At 38.8% G+C, this 24,645-nt stretch overlaps 1 protein-coding gene across 3 annotated transcripts in view; it reads right to left on the bottom strand.

The window, feature by feature from the left end:
• Positions 1-24,645, bottom strand: part of ITGA8 (integrin subunit alpha 8) — a 172,316-nt gene that overhangs the window by 108,025 nt on the left and 39,646 nt on the right. For all 3 annotated transcript variants that reach the window (XM_008692079.2, XM_040645373.1, XM_040645374.1), the window contains exons 8-11: positions 23,488-23,532; positions 17,740-17,783; positions 16,210-16,266; positions 13,473-13,525 (exon numbers count right to left, since the gene is read on the bottom strand). In XM_008692079.2, the coding sequence (XP_008690301.2) occupies positions 13,473-13,525; positions 16,210-16,266; positions 17,740-17,783; positions 23,488-23,532 (199 nt within the window). The remainder of the gene's footprint in view (positions 1-13,472; positions 13,526-16,209; positions 16,267-17,739; positions 17,784-23,487; positions 23,533-24,645) is intronic.

Genomic DNA, 24,645 nt, shown 5'->3' with positions numbered 1-24,645 from the left:
GGACTGCCTAGAAAGACAGAAAACAAAGTTTTCCTCTTAAATAAGACTTGATAGTTAGTCTTTATAAATGTAGGTATTATAGCAGGAAACTAGTAGATAATTTTTAAGGTTGAAAAAAATTCAAGAAACAAATGCCTATCCAAAATTATTTAGAGATTAAGATATAACCACCAGGAGAACAAAACCCAAGTGGGTAAAGGTGTTTCCTTCCCAGAGCCAATGGGCACAAAGAGGAATAGAACAGAGCCTTCTAAGCTATTTGGGTTCTTAAAAATGTGTGCATGTATCATTTTTATTTTAGAAATTTTGGAAAAAGTCACATCAACCAAAATTCATAATTTGATCAATACTAATGACCTCTGCAGACACCCCAATCTTGGGAGATGCAACAGTCCATAGAGTGACCTCAGGCGTAAATAGAAATGTACACTTGACTTTTATGCCTATATAGATTAGGTAACATGCAGAAACTTGCCAACTAAACTAAAAATATTACCATTCATCTAAAAGGCAGGGATGAGGTGGGACAGTTACTGCGAACACAAAACCCCCTTTAAGGTCTGAGACATCTGCAAGACACTCCAACAACACTCTGACCAGCCTCTCTCTTCAACTTCTTGCCTTCCCTGTAGTGGTCATCTCTTCTCCATTTCCCCGTATGATTCCAGAGACATTCTGTGTAACAACTGTATTTAAGACACCATGATAAGTGATTCAAGGAATACAACGACTATTAGGTCAACCCTGTTCCTAATGAATGTACGAGCAAGGTCAAATTGCTACTCATGTACCTACACACAGGCAGAGTGAAAAAAAGCATACGAATAATTCAAACTGAATCCTAGAGATCCCAGACAGGAGAGAGAGCTGGAACTTTGAGAGATGGCATTGCACCTGCGTGGGATTCTTACAGGTAGTTCTGGAGGCAGGCTTGCCAGGTGGCAGCACTCTGAGCCCAAAGCAAGTGTCTCTGAGTAGAGTCAGGATCAGTGAGTGGTCAAGGTGGGCTCTGTGCTAGAGGGATGTCAATGATTTTAATTGGAAAAGCAAACTATACAAAGAAGAATTCTTAAAACTTAATAATATGAAATAGCAATAATAATAATACATAACAGTAAACATATAAAGTATACTATTATATATTATATAACATATATTATTGTTGTTACATATAATCAATGTTAAATGTATATAATATGTAATAGAAACAATAGGAAAACAACCCAATTAAAAACTGGGCAAAAGATGTGAACAGACACCTCATCAAAGAAGATTTACAGATAGCAAATAAGCATATAAAAAGATTCTCAATATCATATGTCATTAGAGAGCAACTGAGATCCCCTTCCATAGATGAAGGGGTAAATAAACTGTGCCAGCACATATAACAGAATATTACTCAGTGATAAAAAAAGAAATGAACGAATATGCCACAAAATGACACAGAGGAACTTTAAGCCCATTTTGCTAAGTGACAGGAGCTAGTCTCAAAAGGCTACAGACTGAAGGATTCCAAGTTTATAACGTTCTGGAAAAGACAGAACGAAAAAGATCAGTAGTTGGCAGGAGTGAAGGGAGGGGAGAGGGATGAATAGATGGAGTACGGGGCATTTTTAGGGCAATGAAAGTATTCTGCATGACACTGTACGTGGATACCTGACATTATGCATTTGGAAAAGTGCACAGAATGTGTAACAGAGTGAACCCTAATATAAGCTGTGCGCTTTAGTTAATAACGTATCAATATGGTTGGGTCGATTGGAACAAATGTACCACACCAACGCAAGATATTAGTGTAGTAGAAACTGAGGGTGGAGGGGAGAGGGAATGTATGTGAACTCTCCGCAGTTCCTGCTCAATTTTCCCGTAAACCCAAACTGCTCTAAAAAAATATAACCTACAAAAAAAAAAAGATAATTGGAAGAGTAAGCTGAGTCTAGACGATATGAGAAAAGCATGAGTTTTGATGTTATACTGATCTAGATTTAAAACCTGGCCCTTTTAGTAACCAGCTGTTTCCTATTAAATAAGTTACGTTACCTAAAAAATGTGAATGTAGAAATAGGCCACTTAATTGTATACATCACTGAAGAGCTCCCTCGGTGTCTGTCTCCATCTCTGTCTCTCTCTGCATCTCTTTCTTTCCAAATGTGCATGCACACGCATACACACAGGTCATACTATAATATTTAATACATGATAGGTATTATAAAGGCACTGGCCCAGGTATTGAAGAGAATACACAATATTTTTACATCATAGCAATGTAAACAGAAAGAATCCTTGTTAAAAAGGGAAAATGCATCCCCCTTCTCCGTCTCCTATCTTGTAGGACCAGAAACACGGTGAAATGTGACTTTGGGATGGTCTGGGGCTGCCAGCTACTTCTAGGATAGCTTCTTCCTTGTCTCCCACAGCAGAAGACCTAACCCATGGTTTCTAGCTAGAAACACTTTGAGTGTTACTTGGGCAATTTGTAAGAAGGAAGTGAGGGGTGGTTATAGATAGACCTGAGGAAGGGCTATTTTTTTTTCTTTTCTTTTTTAAACATGTCCATGCTACCCAGAGCAATCTACACTTTCAATGCTATCCCGATCAAAATACCGATGACATTTTTCAAAGAACTGGAACAAATAGTCCTTAAATTTGTATGGAACCAGAAAAGGCCCCAAATCGCCAAGGAACTGTTGAAAAGGAAAAACAAAGCTGGGGGCATCACAATGCCGGATTTCGAGCTGTACTACAAAGCTGTGATCACAAAGACAGCATGGTACTGGCACAAAAACAGACACATAGACCAATGGAACAGAACAGAGAACCCAGAAATGGACCCTTGGCTCTTTGGGCAACTAATCTTTGATAAAGCAGGAAAAAACATCCGGTGGAAAAAAGACAGTCTCTTCAATAAATGGTGCTGGGAAAATTGGACAGCTACATGCAAAAGAATGAAACTTGACCACTCTCTCACACCATACACAAAAATAAACTCCAAATGGATTAAAGACCTAGATGTGAGGCAGGAATCCATCAAAATTCTAGAGGAGAACATAGGCAGCAACCTCTACGACATCGGCCAAAGCAACCTTTTTCATGATACATCCCCAAAGGCAAGAGAAACAAAAGATAAAATGAATTTATGGGACTTCATCAAGATTAAAAGTTTCTGCACAGCCAAGGAAACAGTCAGAAAAACTAAGAGGCAGCCCACGGAATGGGAGAAGATATTTGCAAATGACACTACAGATAAAGGACTGGTATCCAAGATCTACAAAGAACTTCTCAAACTCAATACACGAGAAACAAATAAACAAATCAAAAAATGGGCAGAAGATATGAACAGACACTTTTCCAATGAAGACATACAAATGGCTAACAGACACATGAAAAAATGTTCAAAATCATTAGCCATCAGGGAAATTCAAATCAAAACCACACTGAGATACCACCTTACGCCAGTTAGAATGGTAAAAATTGACAAGGCAAGAAACAACAATTGCTGGAGAGGATGTGGAGAAAGGGGATCCCTCCTACATTGTTGGTGGGAATGCAAGTTGGTACAGCCACTCTGGAAAACAATGTGGAGGTCCCTTAAAAAGTTAAAAATTGAGCTACCCTATGACCCAGCCATTGCACTACTGGGTGTTTACCCCAAAGATACAGACGTAGTGGAGAGAAGGGCCATATGCACCCCAATGTTCATAGCAGCATTGTCCACAATAGCTAAATCGTGGAAGGAGCCGAGATGCCCTTCAACAGATGACTGGATTAAGAAGTTGTGGTCCATATATACAATGGAATGTTACTCAGCTATCAGAAAGAACGAGTTCTCAACATTTGCTGCAACATGGACAGCACTGGAGGAGATAATGCTAAGTGAAATAAGTCAAGCAGAGAAAGACAGTTATCATATGATTTCTGTCATCTATGGAACATAAGAACTAGGAGATCGATAGGAGAAGAAAGGGATAAAGAAAGGGGGGGTAATCAGAAGGAGGAGTGAAGCATGAGAGACTATGGACTCTGAGAAACAAACTGAGGGCTTCAGAGGGGAGGGGGGTGGGGGAATGGGATACCTGGTGATGGGTAGTAAGGAGGGCACGTATTGCATGGTGCACTGGGTGTTATACGCAACTAATGAATCATCGAACTTTACATCAGAAACCAGGGATGTACTGTATGGTGACTAACTTTATATAATAAAAAGAATTAAAATTAAAAAAAATTTTATTTTAATTCCAATATTGGTAACGTACAGTGCTTTGTTAGTTTCAGGTGTACAATATAGTGATGCAACACTTCCATCCACCACCTGGGCTCACCGTGACAAGTGCATTCCTGGAGGTAGGTAGGGGGATGGGTAAATAGGAATGGACATTATTTTGATCTCAAATTCCAGAACTTAAGTTGGATTGCAATGCTTAGGTAAAACATTTTCTTAAAAATGTTACAAGTAACTTGATTTAAAAAAAAAAAAGTCCCATTCCTTGCCATCCTGCTGTGCTCCAGGATCGGAGGAGAGCAAGGACTAGAGCTGTTTTAGCCCCTGGCCTTCCCTCATGGGAGCCTGGTTGCTTCTCTTTCTGTTATAATTATTGCCAGCATGAAGAAGCATTTGTTAAACACCTAATTGTGTGTGTTGCTACCTTGTATTTCAAAGATGTCTGAAATCACTGGTCTCTACTGTAGAGATGGAGCGGGGCCATTTTCTCCTTCTATAAAGAAGGAACAAGCCGGATAATTGGTCCCCAAGGGTGCAAACACGATGCGGGACTGACTCGGTTTGCTCTCTACATTTCTCACTGCCAACACGGAGTTCTAGAAATGGAAAATTACTCGACCCATCATTGTGAGAGCCTAGCACATCCGCGGAACCTTTGGATTCTCAGAGTATTATGACAGCATTGATTCATTTTGTTAGAAATATATTTCCCTAGATATTTAAGTGTAAGTCTTCTAAAATGTTCTAAATGCCATAAAAACAGAGAAAGACATTTGTTTTTAATTTATAATTGTGTTTCGCATAAGGTTGGAAGACAATAACTGTCTTGGATTTAATTGGTACAATGTGCTTTATAGAATACTTTGCACTTAGTGTCAATATTATTTTATTATAGCAATACTACTTAAGAGCCACAGTATATATTATTGTTTAGGCTGATGTTTTTAAATCTTGGTTTGCAGCACATTAGTGGATTGTGAAATCAATTCAATGGGTCTTGACAAGCAATTTTAAAAAATGAAATAGAAAAGAACGGAAAATAGAATGAATACATTACATGAGGATAAATATTTTTCCATGAAACTTTTGTTTCAGTTCTATGTGTGTGTGCCAGGTTGCAATGTCAAATTTATTTCTTATTATGGACCACAAAGCAAAAAAAAAAAAAAAATCCCTGAAAAACCATTGTAGTAGGCTATGGATGCTATTGGACTGTTTCAAAATTAATTAGCCAAATCCTGGTTTTGAATGTGCCCAATCTAACTTTAAAGTTTCAAAATATTTTATTAGTAAAGATATTTTTCATTGACTTTCTGATATGTAGTTGTGTAATAGGTTGGGTACCTGTCTAAGAGAATATATATAGATCAACGAGCCTGTGTGGTCTAGTAATCAAAAAAATAATGATGAACAAATATTACTACTACTAATAATGAGGTTTTCAGTAAAATCTATTCTGTATGGGTCATGTTGGTGGTTTGGATGAGATCTGAATTACTATGTAAAGGCACTTCAAAAAAGGATATATATACTAGGTTTCATATTATCCAAAATGTCTAATATTTAAGCACAATTTAAAAAAAAATCTCTGGGTAACATACACACAGGTTTTGGGTCTCTTTTTATGTTTAAATCTGCCCTGATAATATAATGCAAAACAAGGCTCAATTTCTCATCCTTCACATGTTGTTTGAGACAGAAACATTATAAATATTTTCCTGAATATCAAAGCATAAATAGTGATGAAGAATGAGACAGAGAGGACTCAGAAATAAGAATATTCAATATGAAGAATCTAGATTCAAGTTTTCTGAGTCAAATGATGTTAATATGTTGGTTTCACATATAAACTTTTCTGTGTTTCTTTTTTCCCAGTAGTAGATATTGCATGTTAATGCCCATAATTAATTCTGGAACATGGTTATTTATTAACAGAATGCAGATGAGTAGACTTTATACTAGAGTTGATATCCGCTGAATTATTTTATGGTGGGCAAGAACTAACATAGCTGATCCTTTATATTATAGAAATCAATTTCATTTTACAACTTCTTTCTGTTTTAGTTTTCTGGATTTTCTACTTATTTCAATCATAATAGTAAAACCTGTATGTGAGAACACATACTTAGGCTAAATCTAGGGTAAAAACACAATTACCCAAAGCTGAGTCCCTTCAGATAAATTTTCTCTAAAATGTTCTCAAGTTAACAAACTGCTAAAAACCTCTCGAAATTTAATTCCTCAGGGCCCTGCAGAGGCAAAAAAAAAAAAAAAAAAAAAATCCAATTGATTAAATTGTAATTCTGTGAGTTTCTGAAATAGTATAAATACTGTAAGTTTCAAAAGCCATAAGAAAAAAACCCAATTTGCTTGCTTAGGCTCAAGTTGAAAAATTCCATCTCCCTTTGTTAAGTTTGTCCAGAAATTCCTAACAGTTTACATTGGCAGAGTTTATAGCTCTGGCTATCTTAAGATAACTAAACTAAAGTTAATTTCACCAGCTTGTTTATATTTTCAAAACAGTCATAAGCCTGACAATATCAACCACCAACCAGCACACACACCACCATTTGGCCTAAACTTCTGGAGTCACTCACATTATATGGAGACTTTTTTAAATAAAAAAAATATTGGGAAAAATGTCCACCAATTTACTAATTTGGTCAACACTACTTAATGAAATGTTTTTTCTTCCCCCGATGTCCAGATTTTGGAGCATTTGCAGGGACCTTGCTTTTGTTGCATAGTGGGTAGAGAAGATGACATATGCTGTCAAAGAATGTACACTAGGTAGCCTCATGCACAAAAGTACTTAATTATCTCTTGGCCGGAGAAGGGAGAGTTTGGTTTAATCCCACAGGATATGTAGAGTCCTAAATTCTGAACCATGACCAATCAACTAGGCAAGGTCTATCCTTTTTTTTTTTTTTTTTTAAGATTTTACTCATTTATTTGATGAGAGAGAGAGAGAGATCATGAGCAGGGGGGAGGAACAGAGGGAGAGGGAGAAGCTGAGCAGGGAGCCCTACATGGGGCTTGATCCCAGCACCCTGGGATCATGACCTGAGAAAAGGCAGATGCTTAACCAACTGAGCTACCCAGGCACCCTGTCAAGTGATATTCTTAATCCTATTCTGAGTCTCTGCATAGCATCCACACAAATCCAAGGTTTAGAAGATGTAGGTCTTGGGGCGCCTGGGTGGCGCAGTCGTTAAGCGTCTGCCTTCAGCTCAGGGCATGATCCTGGCGTTCTGGGATCGAGCCCTGCATCAGGCTCTTCTGCGGGGAGCCTGCTTCTTCCTCTCCCACTCCCCCTGCTTGTGTTCCCTCCTTCGCTGGCTGTCTCTCTCTGTCAAATAAATAAATAAAATCTTAAAAAAAAAAAAAAGAAGAAGAAGATGTAGGTCTTAAAAAAAGGCTATTGAAAAATTAGAAATTTGGGTAAAAAAATGGGAATTAAATCTCAGTTTTAATACTGAAGTCTAGGGGCGCCTTGGTGGCACAGCAGTTAGGTGTCTGCCTTCGGCTCAGGGCGTGATCCTGGCATTCTGGGATCGAGCCCCACATCGGGCTCCTCTGCTAGGAGCCTGCTTCTACCTCTCCCACTCCCCCTGCTTGTCTTCCCTCTCTTGCTGGCTGTCTCTGTCAAATAAATAAATAAAATCTTTAATACTGAAGTCTAATGGTGATTAATGCTCACGGATGATTCCTTGATCACTGATAAATGCTGGGAAAGCTGGAAAGGATTTTGTGAATTTAAAAAAATATACATAGGAGTTATAGACTATGAAATTATATATAAATCATTACTACTGACTCAGTAAAATGCACACAGTATGGCTATTTTTAATATAATCACACAGACTGCTTTTTCTTATATGCCATGACACTAAAAACTATAACTGAATTTTGTCTCATGAATCAGCTGTTTTTAGCATCACTAAAGACTATCTTAAAGTTCTGGGTGAAAATAACTTTGAAATTGTGCTTTTATATATTTACGAAGTGGAAGTACAACCTTGCTTATAAAAATAATGGAAATTAATAAAATGCACACGTAATAAACAGGAATGTAGATTCTTACCAAAAAAGAGAGTAAAACACTTAAACACACATACATATAATCTGAAACAGTCAAATTCATAGAAGCAGAAATTAGAACCGTGGTGACCAGAGGTGGGGAAGGTGGGGCAAAGGGGAGATGTTGGTCAAAGGGTACGAAGTCGGAGTAACATAGGGTGTATGAGTTCTAGAGATCTAGTGTATGACATGCTGACTACAGTTAATAACACTGTATTGTGTACTGGAAATTTGCTAAGAGAGTGGATGTCTAGTGCTACCACCACACACACGCACACACACACGCACGCGCACACACAGTAGTCACACACGGTGACTATGGAATAGAGGGACTGTGCAGCTGGATGAATAGACGGATCCTATAGATGGATATGCTCAGTAGCTTGAACATAGCGATCGTTGCACTGCACATATGCCTATCAGAACATGTTCTACACCTTAAACATATGTAGTTTTTTTATTATGTTAGTCACCATGCAGTGCATCATTAGTTTTTGATGTAGCGTTCCATGATTCGTTGTCTGCGTGTAACACCCAGTGCTCCATGCAATACGTGCCTAGTTGATTGGTCATGGTCCAGAAGTACGGACGCCACGTATTCTGTGGGGTTAAACCACAGGTCATGGATGGTTTCAGTGACAAAGACACTAATTTCCCAGCTTTTTGAAAGTAAGTGAGAGGCATGCCATTTTACTCACTTATGACATTGGAAGTTCCTAGTTCTTATAGATTCTAAGTCCTTGAACACTGAAATTATATCAATTTTATCCACCAGCTATTTTATAGAGCTTAGTATAGAGCTCTCTGTAGTGAGAAAAATACTTTTGGGTAAATCAGCAGAAGGTCTGGGATCTAATCAAGACCTTTGTCTAATTAGTGTGTAATCTTGGGCAAGTCACTGAGCTTTTGTGTCTGTTTCTTCACGGGTGAATTTTAGATAGCTTCAGGGGATTGTAGTTTGGATCGTCCCATGAAGTCTCTTTGAGAGGGAAAAAACATTGTCTGCTACTCATGCATGACAAAATTTTGTTGTTTAAAGCAATATTAGGTTTTCCAATAGTTTCAGTGGAGAATAGAGATTTCTGCATTTGAAAGGACTAAGAATTTGGGGAGACCACATATATAATATCCAGGAAAACTTTATTTGATACAGGGATTCATTTTTCCTGTAAATCCCATGCAACCTTCGGATCTCTGCTAGAAATCTTGTCAGGAGTTAGAATGACAAAACACTCTTTCTCAAAACGAGGCCACATGTGTTCTGACTTGGAGCCATCACAGGCGCTTGAGAAAAGTCATTGGCACACGCATCATTTGCTGCCTTTCTTTTCTGGTTCTGCTAAGATTGCTGAGGGACTGCAGGTTATGTCTCTGCTCTGATGGGGTGTTCTGCACCTGCCCTGGAGACACATACCCACCCAGGGAGGTGAGGACGCTGCTGTCACTACTATTAATGGTTTCCAGAACCTCCATCTTGGGATCAAGTATAAACCTAGACACACAAGATGTCTATTTGAAAGCCAATGGTATTAAGCAATTTTTCTCGAAACACAGGTGCTGCAAAGATGACGGCAAATTATATCTTCATTATTGCAATCTCAGACTTCATGTGAGTTTTCTGTATTTGGGATGAAAGGTTCTCAATGGCCTCTATAGCTTACTCATTTATAACAGGGCCTTGAATTTACATCGCGTGACAGTAACTAAGAACGGCGAATTACACACAGACTGAGAATCTATGGGCACGTTAAGAATGGGATTATTAAGGGATGCCTGGCTGGCCCAGTTGTTTAAGTGTCCGACTCTTGATTTCGGCTCGGGTCACCGTCTCAGGGTCATGGAGTCTGCTTGAGATTCTTTCCCCCTTCCTCTCCCTCTTCCCCTGCCCCTGCTCTCTCTCTCAAATAAATAAATAAATCTTAAAAAAGAAAAGAATGGCAATATTAAGATAATGGATGTATCTTTTTGACGCCGTCTAAAGAATTGAGAATATACTGCCTAATAAAAAAGAAATAATGGGCACAGCAATTTTTAAGAACATCAAGAAAGAACAAATTATCCCTGGAAAATTCCTGTGTTTGTTACTACCATGTTGTTTTGATCAGGAGGAGACCAAAGAGATCCTTTCCTCACAAGTGTTCTTGTTCTTTTCTTAACATGGCAAAAAAAAAAAAAAAAAAAAAAAAAAAAAAAATCTGTAAATGTTGTCACAGAGCTTTGCTATGGACTGGAATGAACATGTCTCTAGGAAGGAGGCAGTGCCCTGCAGGGCATAGTGTTGAACTGGGGGAAAGCTGAAAGGATTCAGATCAGAGTGAAGGAGAGGAAGGGCACACACTGAGTTCATCTGGGCCCTATTGAGCATTGCTGGCTCCCCTGGAGGGGGAGCGGGGGAGGTTGTGTCACCATCTGTTGAAAGAAATGTGTCTGCGCATATCCCAAAGGCCATCATGGGATTTTTGTTGTTGTTGTTTTTACTAAAGTGTGGGCTTCCTCAATTGGGACAGCACGCCATGTTTTGGACTCGAGTTCTTCTTCAGCCACCCGCCCCCCCCCCTTTTTTTTCCCAGATTACTAAAAGGTGCTGATAACAAATCCAGTCCATTTAGGTTGGACATTAAGAAAGGGCGGCCCTAATTGTTACATTCTTTTCACCACTCAGTTGGAGATGAAGGCAATTTAATTTTCAATGACTTGTTTCCAGGATAAGATTGCCATTCAAATACACTTACTTTCAGAATCTCTCCAGAGGGCAGCCACTACAGTTTCCAGCCACTGCTGTTGCTCTGGCCCTGGGTGCTGTCCTGTCTCAGCTGGCAGTGGGCTCCTAGGGGCCTCAGAGCCGAGGAGACCCAACAGACACAGCATGTCTGCTGAAACCAATGCTGGAGTAGGCCATTCCCTTGCTTAGTATCCTCCAGCGGCTCATGAGATGTGTCTTTCTTAGAAACACTCACTCTACCCAGCAGAGCCTATGCGGCGCTGGGCAAGACCTTTTATAAATGCAGTGGCTCACAGACCTTTGTGATCCTGCGCCCCTCTGCCTCCTCCCCAAGCCTCTTTGACATCCTTGGGCTTCCAACAGCTCCCACCTCCAGGAATCTCCTCCCCATGGACCCCACTTCCTGCAGATCGTTCCTCAACTTTCCTCAACCTTAACACCAAGGCCTTCCCTATCGACCCCTTTTAAAGTCACAACCCTCCCAATATTTTCTACCCCACTTCTGTTTTGCTTTTGTAAGTTTAATTAATAGACTATCTTTTAGAGAAGTTTTAGGTTCAAAACAAACTCCAGCAGAAAGTACAGAGAGTTCCCATATACCCCTGCCGCCACAGGCATAGCCTACCCCACTCTCAATATCTCCCACCAGCGTGGTGCATGTGTTACGATCGATGAGCCTTCAGTGACACAACATCATCACCCAGAGTCCATGGTTTACATTAGGGTCACTCCTGGTGTTGGACATCCCATGGGTCTGGACAAATGTGTAACGACATGGATCCACCATTGTAGTGTCGTACAGAGTAGCTTCACTGCCTTAAAAGTCCTCTGTGCCTGTTCATCACTCCTTTCCCCACTGGCCTCCGGCAACCCCTGATCCGTTTACTGTTTCCGTGGTGTTGCCTTTTCCAGGATGTCATAGAGTTGGAATCATATCCTATGTAACCTTCTCAGATTGGCTTCTTTCACTTCATTGTATGCAATTAAGCTTCCTCCATGTCTTTTCATGCTTGACAGCTCATTTCTTTTTAGCATTGAACAGTATTCCATTGTTCGAACATACATTTACCCACTGAAGGACATCTTGGTTTCAGCCCTTCCATTTTTTTATTCCTATCTGGTATTCGTCACCATCTAAATATGCTTTACTTGACTTACTTACTTTTCGTCTGTGGTCCCCAACTCTCCACCTCTAGTATAGCCTCTGTGAGGGTAGGGGTGTCTGTTTTGTTCTCTGCTATGTCCCAGTGACTAGAACAGTGCTGGTGTATAGTAGATGCTCAAGAAATATATGTTAAATGGAAGAATAATAAAAAAGATATTTTCCAGGGGCCCCTGGGCGGCTCAGTTGGTTAAGTGTCTGACACTTGATTTAAACTCAGGTCATGATCTCAGGGTTGTGGGACTGAGCCCTGCGTTGGGCTCTGCTCTCAGTGCAAAGTCTACTTGTCCCTTTCCTCTGCTCCTCCCCCACTCGTGCTCTCTCTCTCTCAAATAAGTAAATAAAATCTTAAAAAAAAGATTTTTTTCCAAAAGGTGTAAAATTGACTAACTTCATCTCCAGTCTTATGCCACCATAATATATAAATTACATTTTTATCTATATGAAGATCATAGCTATCTATCAATAACGTATCTAAAGTGCTTGCTTAGTCCAGATCCTAGAACATAGTTAGGATTCTGCAGGTATTTGATTTTTTATAAAAATGTGAACTCCCTGAGAGCAGAGACGTCTTTTGCCTTATTTGCCACTATATGCTGGGCACTAAGAATGATGGCTGACGCACAGTATGTGCTCCAATGATATTTATTGGATGGCTAATCAGTTTATCTCAATGTATTGGGTATCTTATTTAATCATTTGTTTTATCTATCAGTTAGGTGGTTTTAGTGAACCAAAGAGTTATTTAATAATAGTTTGTTTTTAAGGAATGACTTAAAACACAACCATAATTTATCATGGTGTTTGGTCCAAGCTCAATTGTAATCTACTGGCATACATCGTAGAGCTCATGTTATTATTTCATCTTCTCCAGCATTACTAGTATGTTGGTTAAAGCAATGTCAGGAGAAAAAAATGTTTATGTGCAAATGGTTTATGAATGTATCGCATGCTAAGTACGGGTAAATAGAGACAGATGAGCAAATGCTTTAATGGCTTTGGATTTCAAATGGCCAAGGACTATTCAGTTCCTTAAAGTAAAGATAAAACTAAGTAAAACAGTCCTTTTCTGGAAGTGGCAGATGTGGAAAATCTCCATAATGACATAAAATAGGATGATAGAATTCTTTAGTAGATGTATCCTCTTGCCCTGAACCAAAAAACAATTAAAACAAGAGAGCCTCTATCTTGCTGAGGAAGTATGGAAGGATCTATTTCATGAAGGAAAAAAATTCATCTTTGTGGATGAACATAACATATGGTGAGTGAGGAAGTTCTTATAAACTTACCCATCATTGTTCACATCTGACACTGTGACCGTATATCCAAAATAAGATGCCATCTGCAAGGGAAAACCATAAGATGACATAGTTTATGTTCAAAAATAATTTTTATAGTCCTCTCTCATGTTTTCCTGAAGGATGAATCTCACTGGAGCAGACTTCTGCATTACATTCATGGACTCCTGGACATGGACAGAGTCTTAAAGTCATTCAGTCTGACCCCATGCATAATTTCCCCCCAGTACCCCTGACATCAGATTGGCCATCCTCTGTGGATATTCAACAATCAGCCCATTCAATTTGTGGACACAATTATTAGAATTTTCTTTGCTAAAATTCGCCCTTCTATAACTTCTAGTCCTTAATCCTATTTAGTTCTGCAATCTTGAACCTCAAAGAATAAATCTAATTCCACTTCCATATGAAATTTCATATGGAAATATTTGTAGCTTGGCTCACCATAGTGGCCTCTCTTTCTTGGAGATACCACATGTGGTACCAAAGAAAAGATGATACCCCATGAACGCACTCTTCAGAGAAGAGTTAAATAGGATTTACACTTGGACTCTGTATCACTGGAAGGTTTTAATTTCAAGGGAAACCATGTCTCAGTATCAATTCATATTGAGTTTATTGTCAACTAAGGTTTCTGAGTCTCTTCTGAGAATCAGTAGGGAGCCACATTCTAGCTCTTAAGTTTTTGTTCTTCAAGTTATGTTTTCAACATTTATCATCTTTTCAGAATCAGATCATAGTTTGAATTTGTCGAGATGTTTTGTTTCCATGTTTTAGCATCCGGCGCTTTAGCTGACTTAGCCTCCCATCATCTTCTTCTACAATCCACTGGAAAGTGTCCTACACAGAAGGCAGAGACTTTGGTCTGTGTTGTTCATGCTTCTGTCTGCACTGCCTGACCAGGGTCCATCTCAGAGTGGGTGCCAGGTGCCAGATACTCTTTGTAGAGGGAATGAATACGTGAGTTAGCAAGTGTCATGCGATAATTAAATTCTCCCACCTCTTTTCTCTATTCCAAACGTATACAGTTGCTATAGACTGAATGTTTGTGTCCTTACCTTCCCCCAAATTCAAATATTGATCCTAACCCTCAATATAACGGTATTAGGAGGTGGGGCCTTTGGGAAGTGATTAGGTCATGAGGGTGGAGTCCTTATGAATGGGGTTAGTGCCCTTACAAAAGACACCCTAGAGAGCTCTCTAGCCCTCCTTCCACCATGGGAGGACCCAAGAAGATGGCTATCTATATGAATCAGAAAGCCAACTCTCACCAGATACTGAATCTGCTTACCTTTTGATCCTGGGCTTCCCAGTGTTCCAGAACTGTGAGAAATAAATGTTTGGGCTTTTTTAGCCACCCAATCTATGGCATTTTTATTATAGTATTCTGAAGACTAAGATGTAGTTGCCAGGTGCCAAATGCTTTTTGCAGAGGTCATGAATGCATGAGTTAACTGTGCAATAATGATTCAGCTCTCCCACCTCTCTTCTCTATTCCAAACATGTACAGTGAAATTCTTATTTCTGGTGTGGCATTGTGTGGCCTTCACTCAGAGGAATTTCATCATTTATGCAATAAATGTTGAGGTTCAAGACTGAAGAACTAGGTGGTATTGAGGACAAGAAGTTATAGAAAGGCCAAATTTAATAATGTTTAAAGAGCTTCTAATGATAAAAATGTGAAACAGATCTGGACAAAAGAGAAGTCTTGCCAGATTTTCAATAAACCATTAATTACCATCACTTGAGAATAGTTCAAACTTTGTAAGTTCATCCAACTTCACTATTGTCCCGGCTTTACTTCTCCATATTTACCACAAGAGTATCATGAGGGACATTGTTAAATGCTTTGTTGAAAATTGCAGAGTAATGGATAGACCAAAGCCCTATTGGGGGAGGACGGGATGTCAAAAATGCTCTGTGTTCAATAGAAAACTCTATTAATAAAAATTGCTAACAATATATTATCCCAAATCGACATCTCTAGCTAAGAGTGGAGCATCTAAGGATCCTAAACCATGATTCAGAAGGTCAAGATGAAACTTGGCCAGATTCGGATGTGAGGCTTCCTAGAAGTTCAGTAGTGTGGGTTTCTGGTTAGGAGAGAATATGGGTTGCTCAGAGAAACCGATTTAATTAACAACTGGCTCCCTTAGATGGCCATACCACAATCATTGTTTAAAGATATGTGGCAAATTTCAACAGGTCACAATACCCTGGAAAACTCAGAGTGGTAGATAAAGTATGACCTCAGGCCACATTAGGTTAGGAGAATGACCGGCACTTCCCCCATTCATAAGACCTCGGCCAGTCCCTGGGAGGCAGGGACCAGAACCGGATAGCTTGTTGACCTCCAAATAATGTTGGGATGGGGGAGGGCTCTAGTTACAGTGAGGAAGGGAGTCACAGCACAGGCCCATTGACTCTGACTGATGCAGTGGGGCCGCTGAGAAGAGAAGCCTGTGTCTTCTCATAGGAACTCACCATCAGGCATACTACATACGGGTCTACAACATAACAGAATTATTCTCAGATCCATAGTTAGTGACACTGATGCATGAGAGCTGGGATATTGTCTGTCTGATGCATGGTTATATTCCCAGTGCCTAGAACATTTCCAGCACATAGTAGGTCCCCTGAACATTTATTTTGTGAATGAATAAATGATATGAATATTGCAATTTACTATTAGTACTGAGTGACATTGTTTGATTTTAAAGGTATTCACCTGTTCGCCAGTGAAATTCTGAATAAAAGTCATATCTGTAGAGTTAATGATTGAAACCTGAAATCATAGAGATTAGATAGGTTACATCATTTGACAGAATTGGAGAAAAAAACATTTTAAATTACAACTTAAATCATTTTTACATTTTGGGGAAGAGTAGTGAATAGTTAACTATATGTAAAACAAAAATGTAATCCCATAAGAATGATCTTCAAAAAAATCCAATTGAACTTTTATTTATGGTTAAGTCTCTGATACTTTCAGATAAAATGCATGCTTACTAATCTGAAAAGGGAAAACAGAAATTGAATTCAAATGAACGCTGAGAGCAATTAACCTTATGGCCAGTTAATTGATCCAATCAGGGTTTTCGTCTAAATTCATTTCTGTGTTTATGTTATTATGAGAAACTGATGATTATAGCTCTTCGCAAACAAAAAAAAAAGTGAAAATTTTAACTGTTATCCACATAGCAAAACTACTACTTTTAATTTTATTCAGCCAACCTAAAATCTGCAGATATTACATTTACTAGACCTTAAAAAAAATGAACATAATTATTTAAAATATAACTTTTTCTTTTCAGAAGGTCTCTTGATTTTCCTTTCCTAATTTTGTGGTAAGTAGGTATAACAGGTCTGAACAGTATCCCTCCAAAGTTCATGTCGCCCAGAACTTCAGGAGGTGACCTTATTTGGAAATAGGGTCTTTGTAGATGAAACACATTAAGGAATGTGAAATGAAATCATCCTGGATTTAGAGTGGGCCCTATGGCCAATGACTGTTGTCCTCATCAGAAAGGAGAGGACGCACACAGACACAGATGGAAGAAGGCCATCTGAGGACAGAGGCAGAGATTGGGGTCATGCTGACACACACCAAAAAAAAGGCAGTGGCCCCCTGAAGCCAAAATAGATAAGAAAGATCCTCTGCGAGATGCACACCTGACACTGGGATTTTAGACTCTGGTCTCCTTGAACTACGAGAAAATAATTTTTTGTTGTTTTAAGCCACCCACTTTGTGGTAACTGGTTGCGGCAGTCTCAGGAAACGAATACACTAGTGCAATAACAGATTTTCTCATTTTTACCATATGAGGCATATTAAAATGCCGAGCACGTCAGCAACAATATCCTCTGCAATTATTCCTGGGTGATGCACAAGGATTGTGCTGGCTTCATGGGTGTGACCTGCGCCTGTCACACAGGTTTCCATGCTCAATCCGGCCCCACCCTTGGTTCAATGCCCAGCTGTTGCGATCCTGAAATTCTTAATAATTTTGAAAAAAGGGCCCTGCATCTTCATTCATTTGGCACTGTGTCCCACAAACTCGGTAGCTGATCCTGTACATAGACCAGAAAAAAAAAAATCTAGCTTCACTTGTTTTCCTTCCTTTCTACTAAGCAAACAAGCATGGATCTGTAGGGGCTCACTATTAAAAGGTATTTTAAACCATTTAAAAGTTGAATAAAATTAAACATTTCTTTGCATATATAAGAAAATATCCAACAATGCATTCTTTGTACTCACATATCCAAAATTCTGTGCTCCTCTTGGAACGCCAGCAACCAGTTCTGGGGATAAAAATAGTCATTGAGAAGGGGCATTACATATATTTTAAAAGCTATCCAACACATCAGTTAAGATAGTGCTTTTTACATGAGTAACCATCATGTGGGGAACTGGAAGTGTGAAGTCATGGTTTTGTGATTGCTTTTGCTTCTGCTACAGACCATGGAAAACAGAACAAAAGTTGTACTGTGAGATTTACCAGTATTCATTACCCATCTCCATGTGTTTTTGCCTGTATAGCATAAGCCTGGCTTCTCAGCTCTGCATGTGATTTGTAGGTTAAACCCCTTACTCTAGTTTCTCCAGCTTTCACTGTAGAGGCATCTTTTGTATTAGTGTAAAAAGTACAGCTTCTGTCACACTAACATGTTAAAACAATTCCAGTTTCCTAAAGAAAAGCCATCATAAATGGCACGAGTCTGGCCTCCTTGGAAATGTTTGTTAGTAGCAGAATTAGAGGGTGACCTGGTAGCTAAGGGTCCCCCAGAAGGGAAGCTTCACTAAATAGAAATAGAAGGGGCACGGGGATGTACTGTATGGTGACTAACATAATATAATAAAAAATCATTAAAAAAAAAAGAAATAGAAGGGGCAAATCTGGGGGAAAGGGTCCATATAACTCATTGCACTATGATCTGGCTCTAGATTCAGAAGATAATAGTGTTATTCTTGGGCCTGCCATATACCTGGGATGTGTCATTTGACCTCATTTTTTCCAGTCACGTACAATTGGTGGCAGTTGGAATTGCTAATTATCAAAGATCTTTCAGTTCTTATTTCTATAAATCTAAACTATCCTTTGATTCATTGGGGTTTAAAATTTAGTTTAATTTAAATAGGAAGGGCCTGGAAGAGAATCTCCTTCCATTTAAATTACCCTTCCCCTCATCCTGCCCTGAAAGGTACAGCACAAGTTCTAGCATCAACTATAACTGGTGTGCTGTGTTCTAGCAGAGTTGGGTGCTCATGCCAGTAGCATTAATAATCAAAGAAGGTTCACTTGGGGTTAGATGTTGGACTTTTCAGTATCAAATCCATTAATTCAATCAACAAATATTTATAGGCAAATGGAGTATACAGTAGTGAGCAAAATGGATAAAATTCCCTGCTTTCACAGAACTTATACTCTGGTTGGAAGAGACAGTCAATTTAAAAAGCGGAGTCAATGAAATGGCATATTTGAAGGGGATAAGTGTAGTGAGTAAGAAAAAACAAACAGTAAAATGATACAGGGAGCACTGGAGGTGGGATGGGGAAGAACTTATGACTTATTACGGCACAATTAGCAGGAAAGGACATGGCAAGAAAATGATATTGGAGAAAAGACTGAAGGAAGTGAGGCTGTAAATATTATGGATAAGTGGGAGAAGTATGTTCTAGTCGGAAAGAATGGCAAGTGCAAAGGTCCTGAGGTAGAAGTGTGTCTGGAGTATTCAAAGAATAGTGAAGAGACCAGGGTGGCTGGAGGAGAGGGAGTGGAGTAAATGGGTAGGAGATGAGGTCAAAGTAACTAGTAGCCTCATGAATGGAGTCTCTCAGTTCATTGTGAAGACTTGAATTTCAGACTGAATGAGTTGAAAAATCACTGGATCAAAGAAGTTACACAATCTGTCTTCTGTTTCTAAAGGACCACTTTAGCTGGTGGATTTAGAGACTACAGGAAGGCAAGGGTAAAAGCAGAGAGACCAGGTAGGAGTAGGGACCTGGATCAGAGTAGAAGCTGTGTACGAAGTGGGAAGTGGTCAATTCTGGTCATATTTTGAGAGTTTAGTTAGCAGGATTTACTCATGAATTGGGTATGGATGGGGTATGAGAGAAAGAGTGCAGTCCAACGCTGACCTCCAAGGTACTTGGCTTGAACAACTGGGAGGATGGCATTGTCACTTACTGAGATGAAGCTGATGGAGGGTAGACCACATTTCGGGGGGAAGGTCAGGAGTTTGCTCACGAGCACATTAAGTTTGAGACAACTATTCAAAGAGAGATGTTGAGCATTGACTTTGAGGTTCTAGATCTTAGAATGTGTATCCCTGAACCTAGAATTCAGTGTAATCTGAAGAAGTACCGTGAACCTGGAATTCAATAGAAGTTGGAAAAATAAGTGAGACCAGATGAGATTACCAAAACTCAAAGAGGAAAGAAACAGTCCAAATATTAACCCTGGGACACTTCAATGAGATGAGAGAAATTAAAGGAAACCAATAAAAGAGATGGAGAAGGAGCTGCCAGTGTCTGGGTAGTTGAGCGAAGAAATGAGGAGGAGTGATGAACTCTGTCAAATGCTCTGATAGTTAAGAAAGATGAGCTGTGTGGCGGCCCCTGGTTTGCTTGACAAAAGCTGTTTCATCTGAGCAGTGAGTCTAGGAGGAGGCGGGCAGTGGAACTGGCAGACAGAGACAGGCACAGCAGAGTGACAGCTCTTGAAGCAGAGAATACAGGTGCTTGCTGGAGAGGGAAGTAGATAAGAGATTTTCTTTTTAAGATGTGAGAAATAACAGTATGCTTGTATATTTCGTGGGAATGATTAAAAAAAAAACCCTGATGATATGAGATAGAGAATTAAAATGGCTGGAGTCCCTTCTTTGTGTCACGAGAGGGAATGGAGCCTAGTGCAAATTGGAGAGGGTAACTTGACACAGGAAGATGGACCGCTCAACTATAGCAATGGGAGGGATGGTGAAGCATGTCCTTGAAAAGTATGATGAGGCTCAGAAAAACGAAGCTATCTGGACAGATTTCTAGGAAAGGTGGCAGAGCTGGTAGCACAGTGCTCAGTTTTCAGTAATCTTTATTCGGTATGCATTAAATTGGCATGTAACAACAAACCACCAACTGATATAGTGGAGTTGACCGATTCCAGAATCAGGCCTAACAACCAGAAGAGACTGACTATCCCATTTGAAATACATGACAACCACGACTAAGCGTTCCACAAACATTCAGAATTTTGTTTAAAAGACAACAATTCTCACATTCAGTAACACTGGAGTCTGCAGCCTCATATGGCCACAATACTATGAGTTATTAAAAGTAAATGTTGGTTAAAAATGTTCATAATAATTTAAAAATGATCAAGATGGGGAAATTGGAGTTTAAGGCAAGTTAGAACTGTCACTCAACTATAAAAATATTCAATTGGGAGGGAAAATAAGTGACTTTTCTTAGATCCATTTCAGTAACTCATGGTAAACCTTCTCTTAATATCAATAATACATGGAGGAAAAAGTTACATACCTGGCCTCGAAATACATGACCTGGCCGTCAACCCCATTAGTGAGAAGCAGAAAGGAAGCTAGTGTCTATCGAATGTCTTCTACCCACTAGACAGTGTGCCACATGCTTTATAATATTTCTACTGTTAAACGTCTAAAAAGTAGGCATTCATATGCCCTAGGATTGGCCAGATCACTTTCTTGGTTTTTTGCTCAGCTCATCAGATCCTAAAACAAGAACAAAATATCTTAATATCTTAATCTTTTCATCTAGAGGACATCAAGTCACTCAGTGTTTTTCATGGACTTCAGCTCTTTCCAGACTAGTTAAATAAGTAGTGAACACGGGTAGTCTTGGCTTGGTGTGGTCTGATAAATGGATCATGATTTCTGATAGTGTTTTTACATATCCACAAATCATTTAAAACTTGGATCCATCTAGTTATTTCTGTGATCTGAGGGAAAATCACTATGATCTTCAACCGTCCTTCCCTGTGATGTGCTGTCATGCATCCCTATTAATTTCCTTGGGTCAGGACTCAATGCTGTACTGGGGAACTTTCCAAGAGTTTAATGTCATGTTTAAAATCATTTGGCATATTTTATAGTTTCCTTTGCTAAATCACTGAGTGATTATAAGATTTGACTTTTCTAAGGTACTAGGAATTCAATTTTATCTCTGATGGTCCCTAACCCAAGAGTTCTTTCTTATTATACGTAATACTTTAATAGCACCCATTATGTAACAGGAATTATTCTACTGTTTTATGAACATATAGGATTAGCTTATTTAATCCTCATAAGAATCCTATGGTATAGATAATACTATCATCTTCATTGTTATCATCATCATCATTGATATCATCGTCATTACCATCACCATCATAACCATTATCATCACCATCATTATCATCATCATCACCATCACCATCATTACCATTATAATCAGCATCATCACCTTCATCATCACCACCATCCCTCTTTTAGAAATTAAGAAATGGAGGCTTTGAGATTCAGGTAACTATGTCACAGAGCTGTTAAGTGACAAAGTCAGGGTTGAAACTCAAGTGGTCTAGCTCCAAAGTCCATGCTTTTAACCACCACAATAGATTGTCTTTTAATATCTTGAAGAAAAAAAATAAATGGAAAGATAGGGCCTTTAAAAATTAGCTTATATTTAAAAGAAAAATGTTCTTTTAAAGAAAAAAAAATCTGCTTTCAACCCCTATCCCACTGTGAATTTCTGCTTTGTAGGTCTTGTTGATATGAAACAATTAAAAGAGCTCTGATGATTTCTAGGGATGGCCACATTTCATTACCTCTTAATTCTTTGTGAATTCATTAAAACACATTAGTAAAAAGTAGTTAAGGTTCCTATGAAACAAGATGAAAATATTGATTGATTGATGATTGAGTCATTCAAAAAACAATACCAGTCTTGTATATGATAGGTATTCCTATCATTACTATGATAGGTATCCCCCTCCCCCAGAATTCATAGTGTTGAAACCTAACCCCTAATGTGATGGTCTTAGGAAGCAGGGCCTCTGGGAGGTGATTAGGTCATGAGGGTTGGATTAGTTTTATGTTTAGAACTTTATCCTAGCACTTCCTACAATTTTTAATCGGGTATTTTGTGTTCATTACTTAATGCCTGTCAGCCCCACTAAGACCACAAACTGTGAGAGTAAGGACCATCTGTTCACCTCTGTGTGTTCAACACTTAACACAGAGCCTGACACCGAGTAGGTGCTCAAAAAATACTGGACAAATAAATGAATAATAAATGCCTTGGGAGAGAGAAAAATGAGATGAGATAGGAGTTTAGAGAAGGAAGTGAAAGAAGGATTTCTGGAGGGGATGACATTTGAAACTATACTAAAAAAAAGGTAGCATTTGACCACTGGAAATTAGAGTGGCTGTAGAATCAGTAGATTAAAACCAGGGATGACAGCCTTCACAAGCCATAGAGGACAGAGGTGAGGGGCATACACGAGAATAGGGGTTAATTCACTCCATTATCTTGGGCTTGACCATGTCCAAAGGGGAAAAGGAAATAAGGTGGAGATGTTGGGTTGGAGTCTGGTGGGAAGTGTAGTATGGTCATGTCCAGTATGAGACCCCAAAAATTAAAGAAAAGATGGGGGATGTTGATTTTTCAAATTTGATCTGTCACTAACAGCTTGGCTTTTGTGTAGGCCATTTAATCACCTTATTTTTTTTAAATACATAACATAGGATTACTGGACTTGTTTTTATTGCTTAACTAGATTTTATTAAGATTGATATTCAGACTTACGGAATTTTTTGAGACTTGTACAGCTGTGCTGAAGTATATTTTATATTTTTCTATAGATTATTATCATACACATTCTGGGATTCCATTTTTAATACATTTTGTGTAGTGAAGAAAATTACATTTATAAAAGGGCTTTTTAGGTCACCTTATCTTTCCCTGTGCTTTATAAATGACATATTCAGTAATGTCTCTCACCTTGCTCAGAGTCTCCAGTAAATTCCCCAGCAGCAACTGAATATCCTGTGTTAAAGAAAAGAAAAACCAATCACGCTTGAAGGCTTTACAAATGAGCTATGTCTAGAAAAACAAAAGAATTACTATAGTACTGCTTTGCTCAGAAATCTTGACAAATATTGTAACATAAAAGTTTAAGGTTCTGTAGAGGGAAAAATTAGTGAAGCCAATGTGAACAGTTCTGTACTAAATCCTGCAAGCATAACAGATCTGCTTCTTCTGAGAAGGGCAGCACAATCAGATTCTGAGGGATGCTTCATAACCCATCTTAAAGTGTAAGCGTGGCCACTGCATTTTAAGGTTACTGATTCATCAGGATCAGACATGATACTCTGAAAGGTATCTTTCGTGCTCAGGTTTTGCTATTTCTTGATCGTCAAGAAGTTCTACTTCCTAATTTCTTTAAGGATGGTTTTCCACAAATTTCACTTACCTCTAAAGTGAGGTGAGGTGAAAAATATAACTATATTTTGCTTAATTTATTAAGCAATCAAAATGCCAATAGGATACCAAAAGTGGGAAGCAATAGAGGTGCAATGACATTGTATGGTTTGCATGTAATACATTTTGGCAACATTCTAGCAACTGGAGGGTCTTTTTTTGTTGCTCTAAAAACTGGAAAGACTGCTAGCATGTTGCCCCTACAGCGTTGGGCAGCCCCACTAATACATACTATATACAATTGGCAAAATATTTTGTGTGCAAGACACTATGATGGTTAGTGTTTGATTGCATAACTGCATACTACAGCCTAAGTTGAAACACAAAAGTAACCATCAAAATCCCTCACTAAATAAGATATTGACTTTGGGGCTGAGGCCAATGTTTTATTGTGTGAAGGAAGTATCCGTCTAGCCTAATTTATTGAAATTTTTAAAATCAAAAAAATGATTGTTGAATTTGAGGAAAGATTCTCTTATGGAGCTTATGAAATAGGCTGAACCTGAAGAAAAGACTTCTCATATGGCTCAACAAAAAGAAAGTCCATTCTAAGCTAGTAAGGAAAGAACATTTGTATAAGTTGCAGAATGATATCAGATAAGTGAGGAATAAAATTTGCATCTACATTAATATGTTTGCCTTTTGAGCAACAGCAAATGTGTGGAGCAATGACTCTCA

This window comes from Ursus maritimus, unplaced genomic scaffold, assembly GCF_017311325.1.
Source record: "Ursus maritimus isolate PB19 unplaced genomic scaffold, ASM1731132v1 scaffold_31, whole genome shotgun sequence".
Lineage (NCBI taxonomy): Eukaryota > Metazoa > Chordata > Mammalia > Carnivora > Ursidae > Ursus > Ursus maritimus.
The sequence above is the reverse complement of the archived record's forward strand: the minus strand, read 5'-3'. Positions and strand labels throughout refer to the sequence as shown.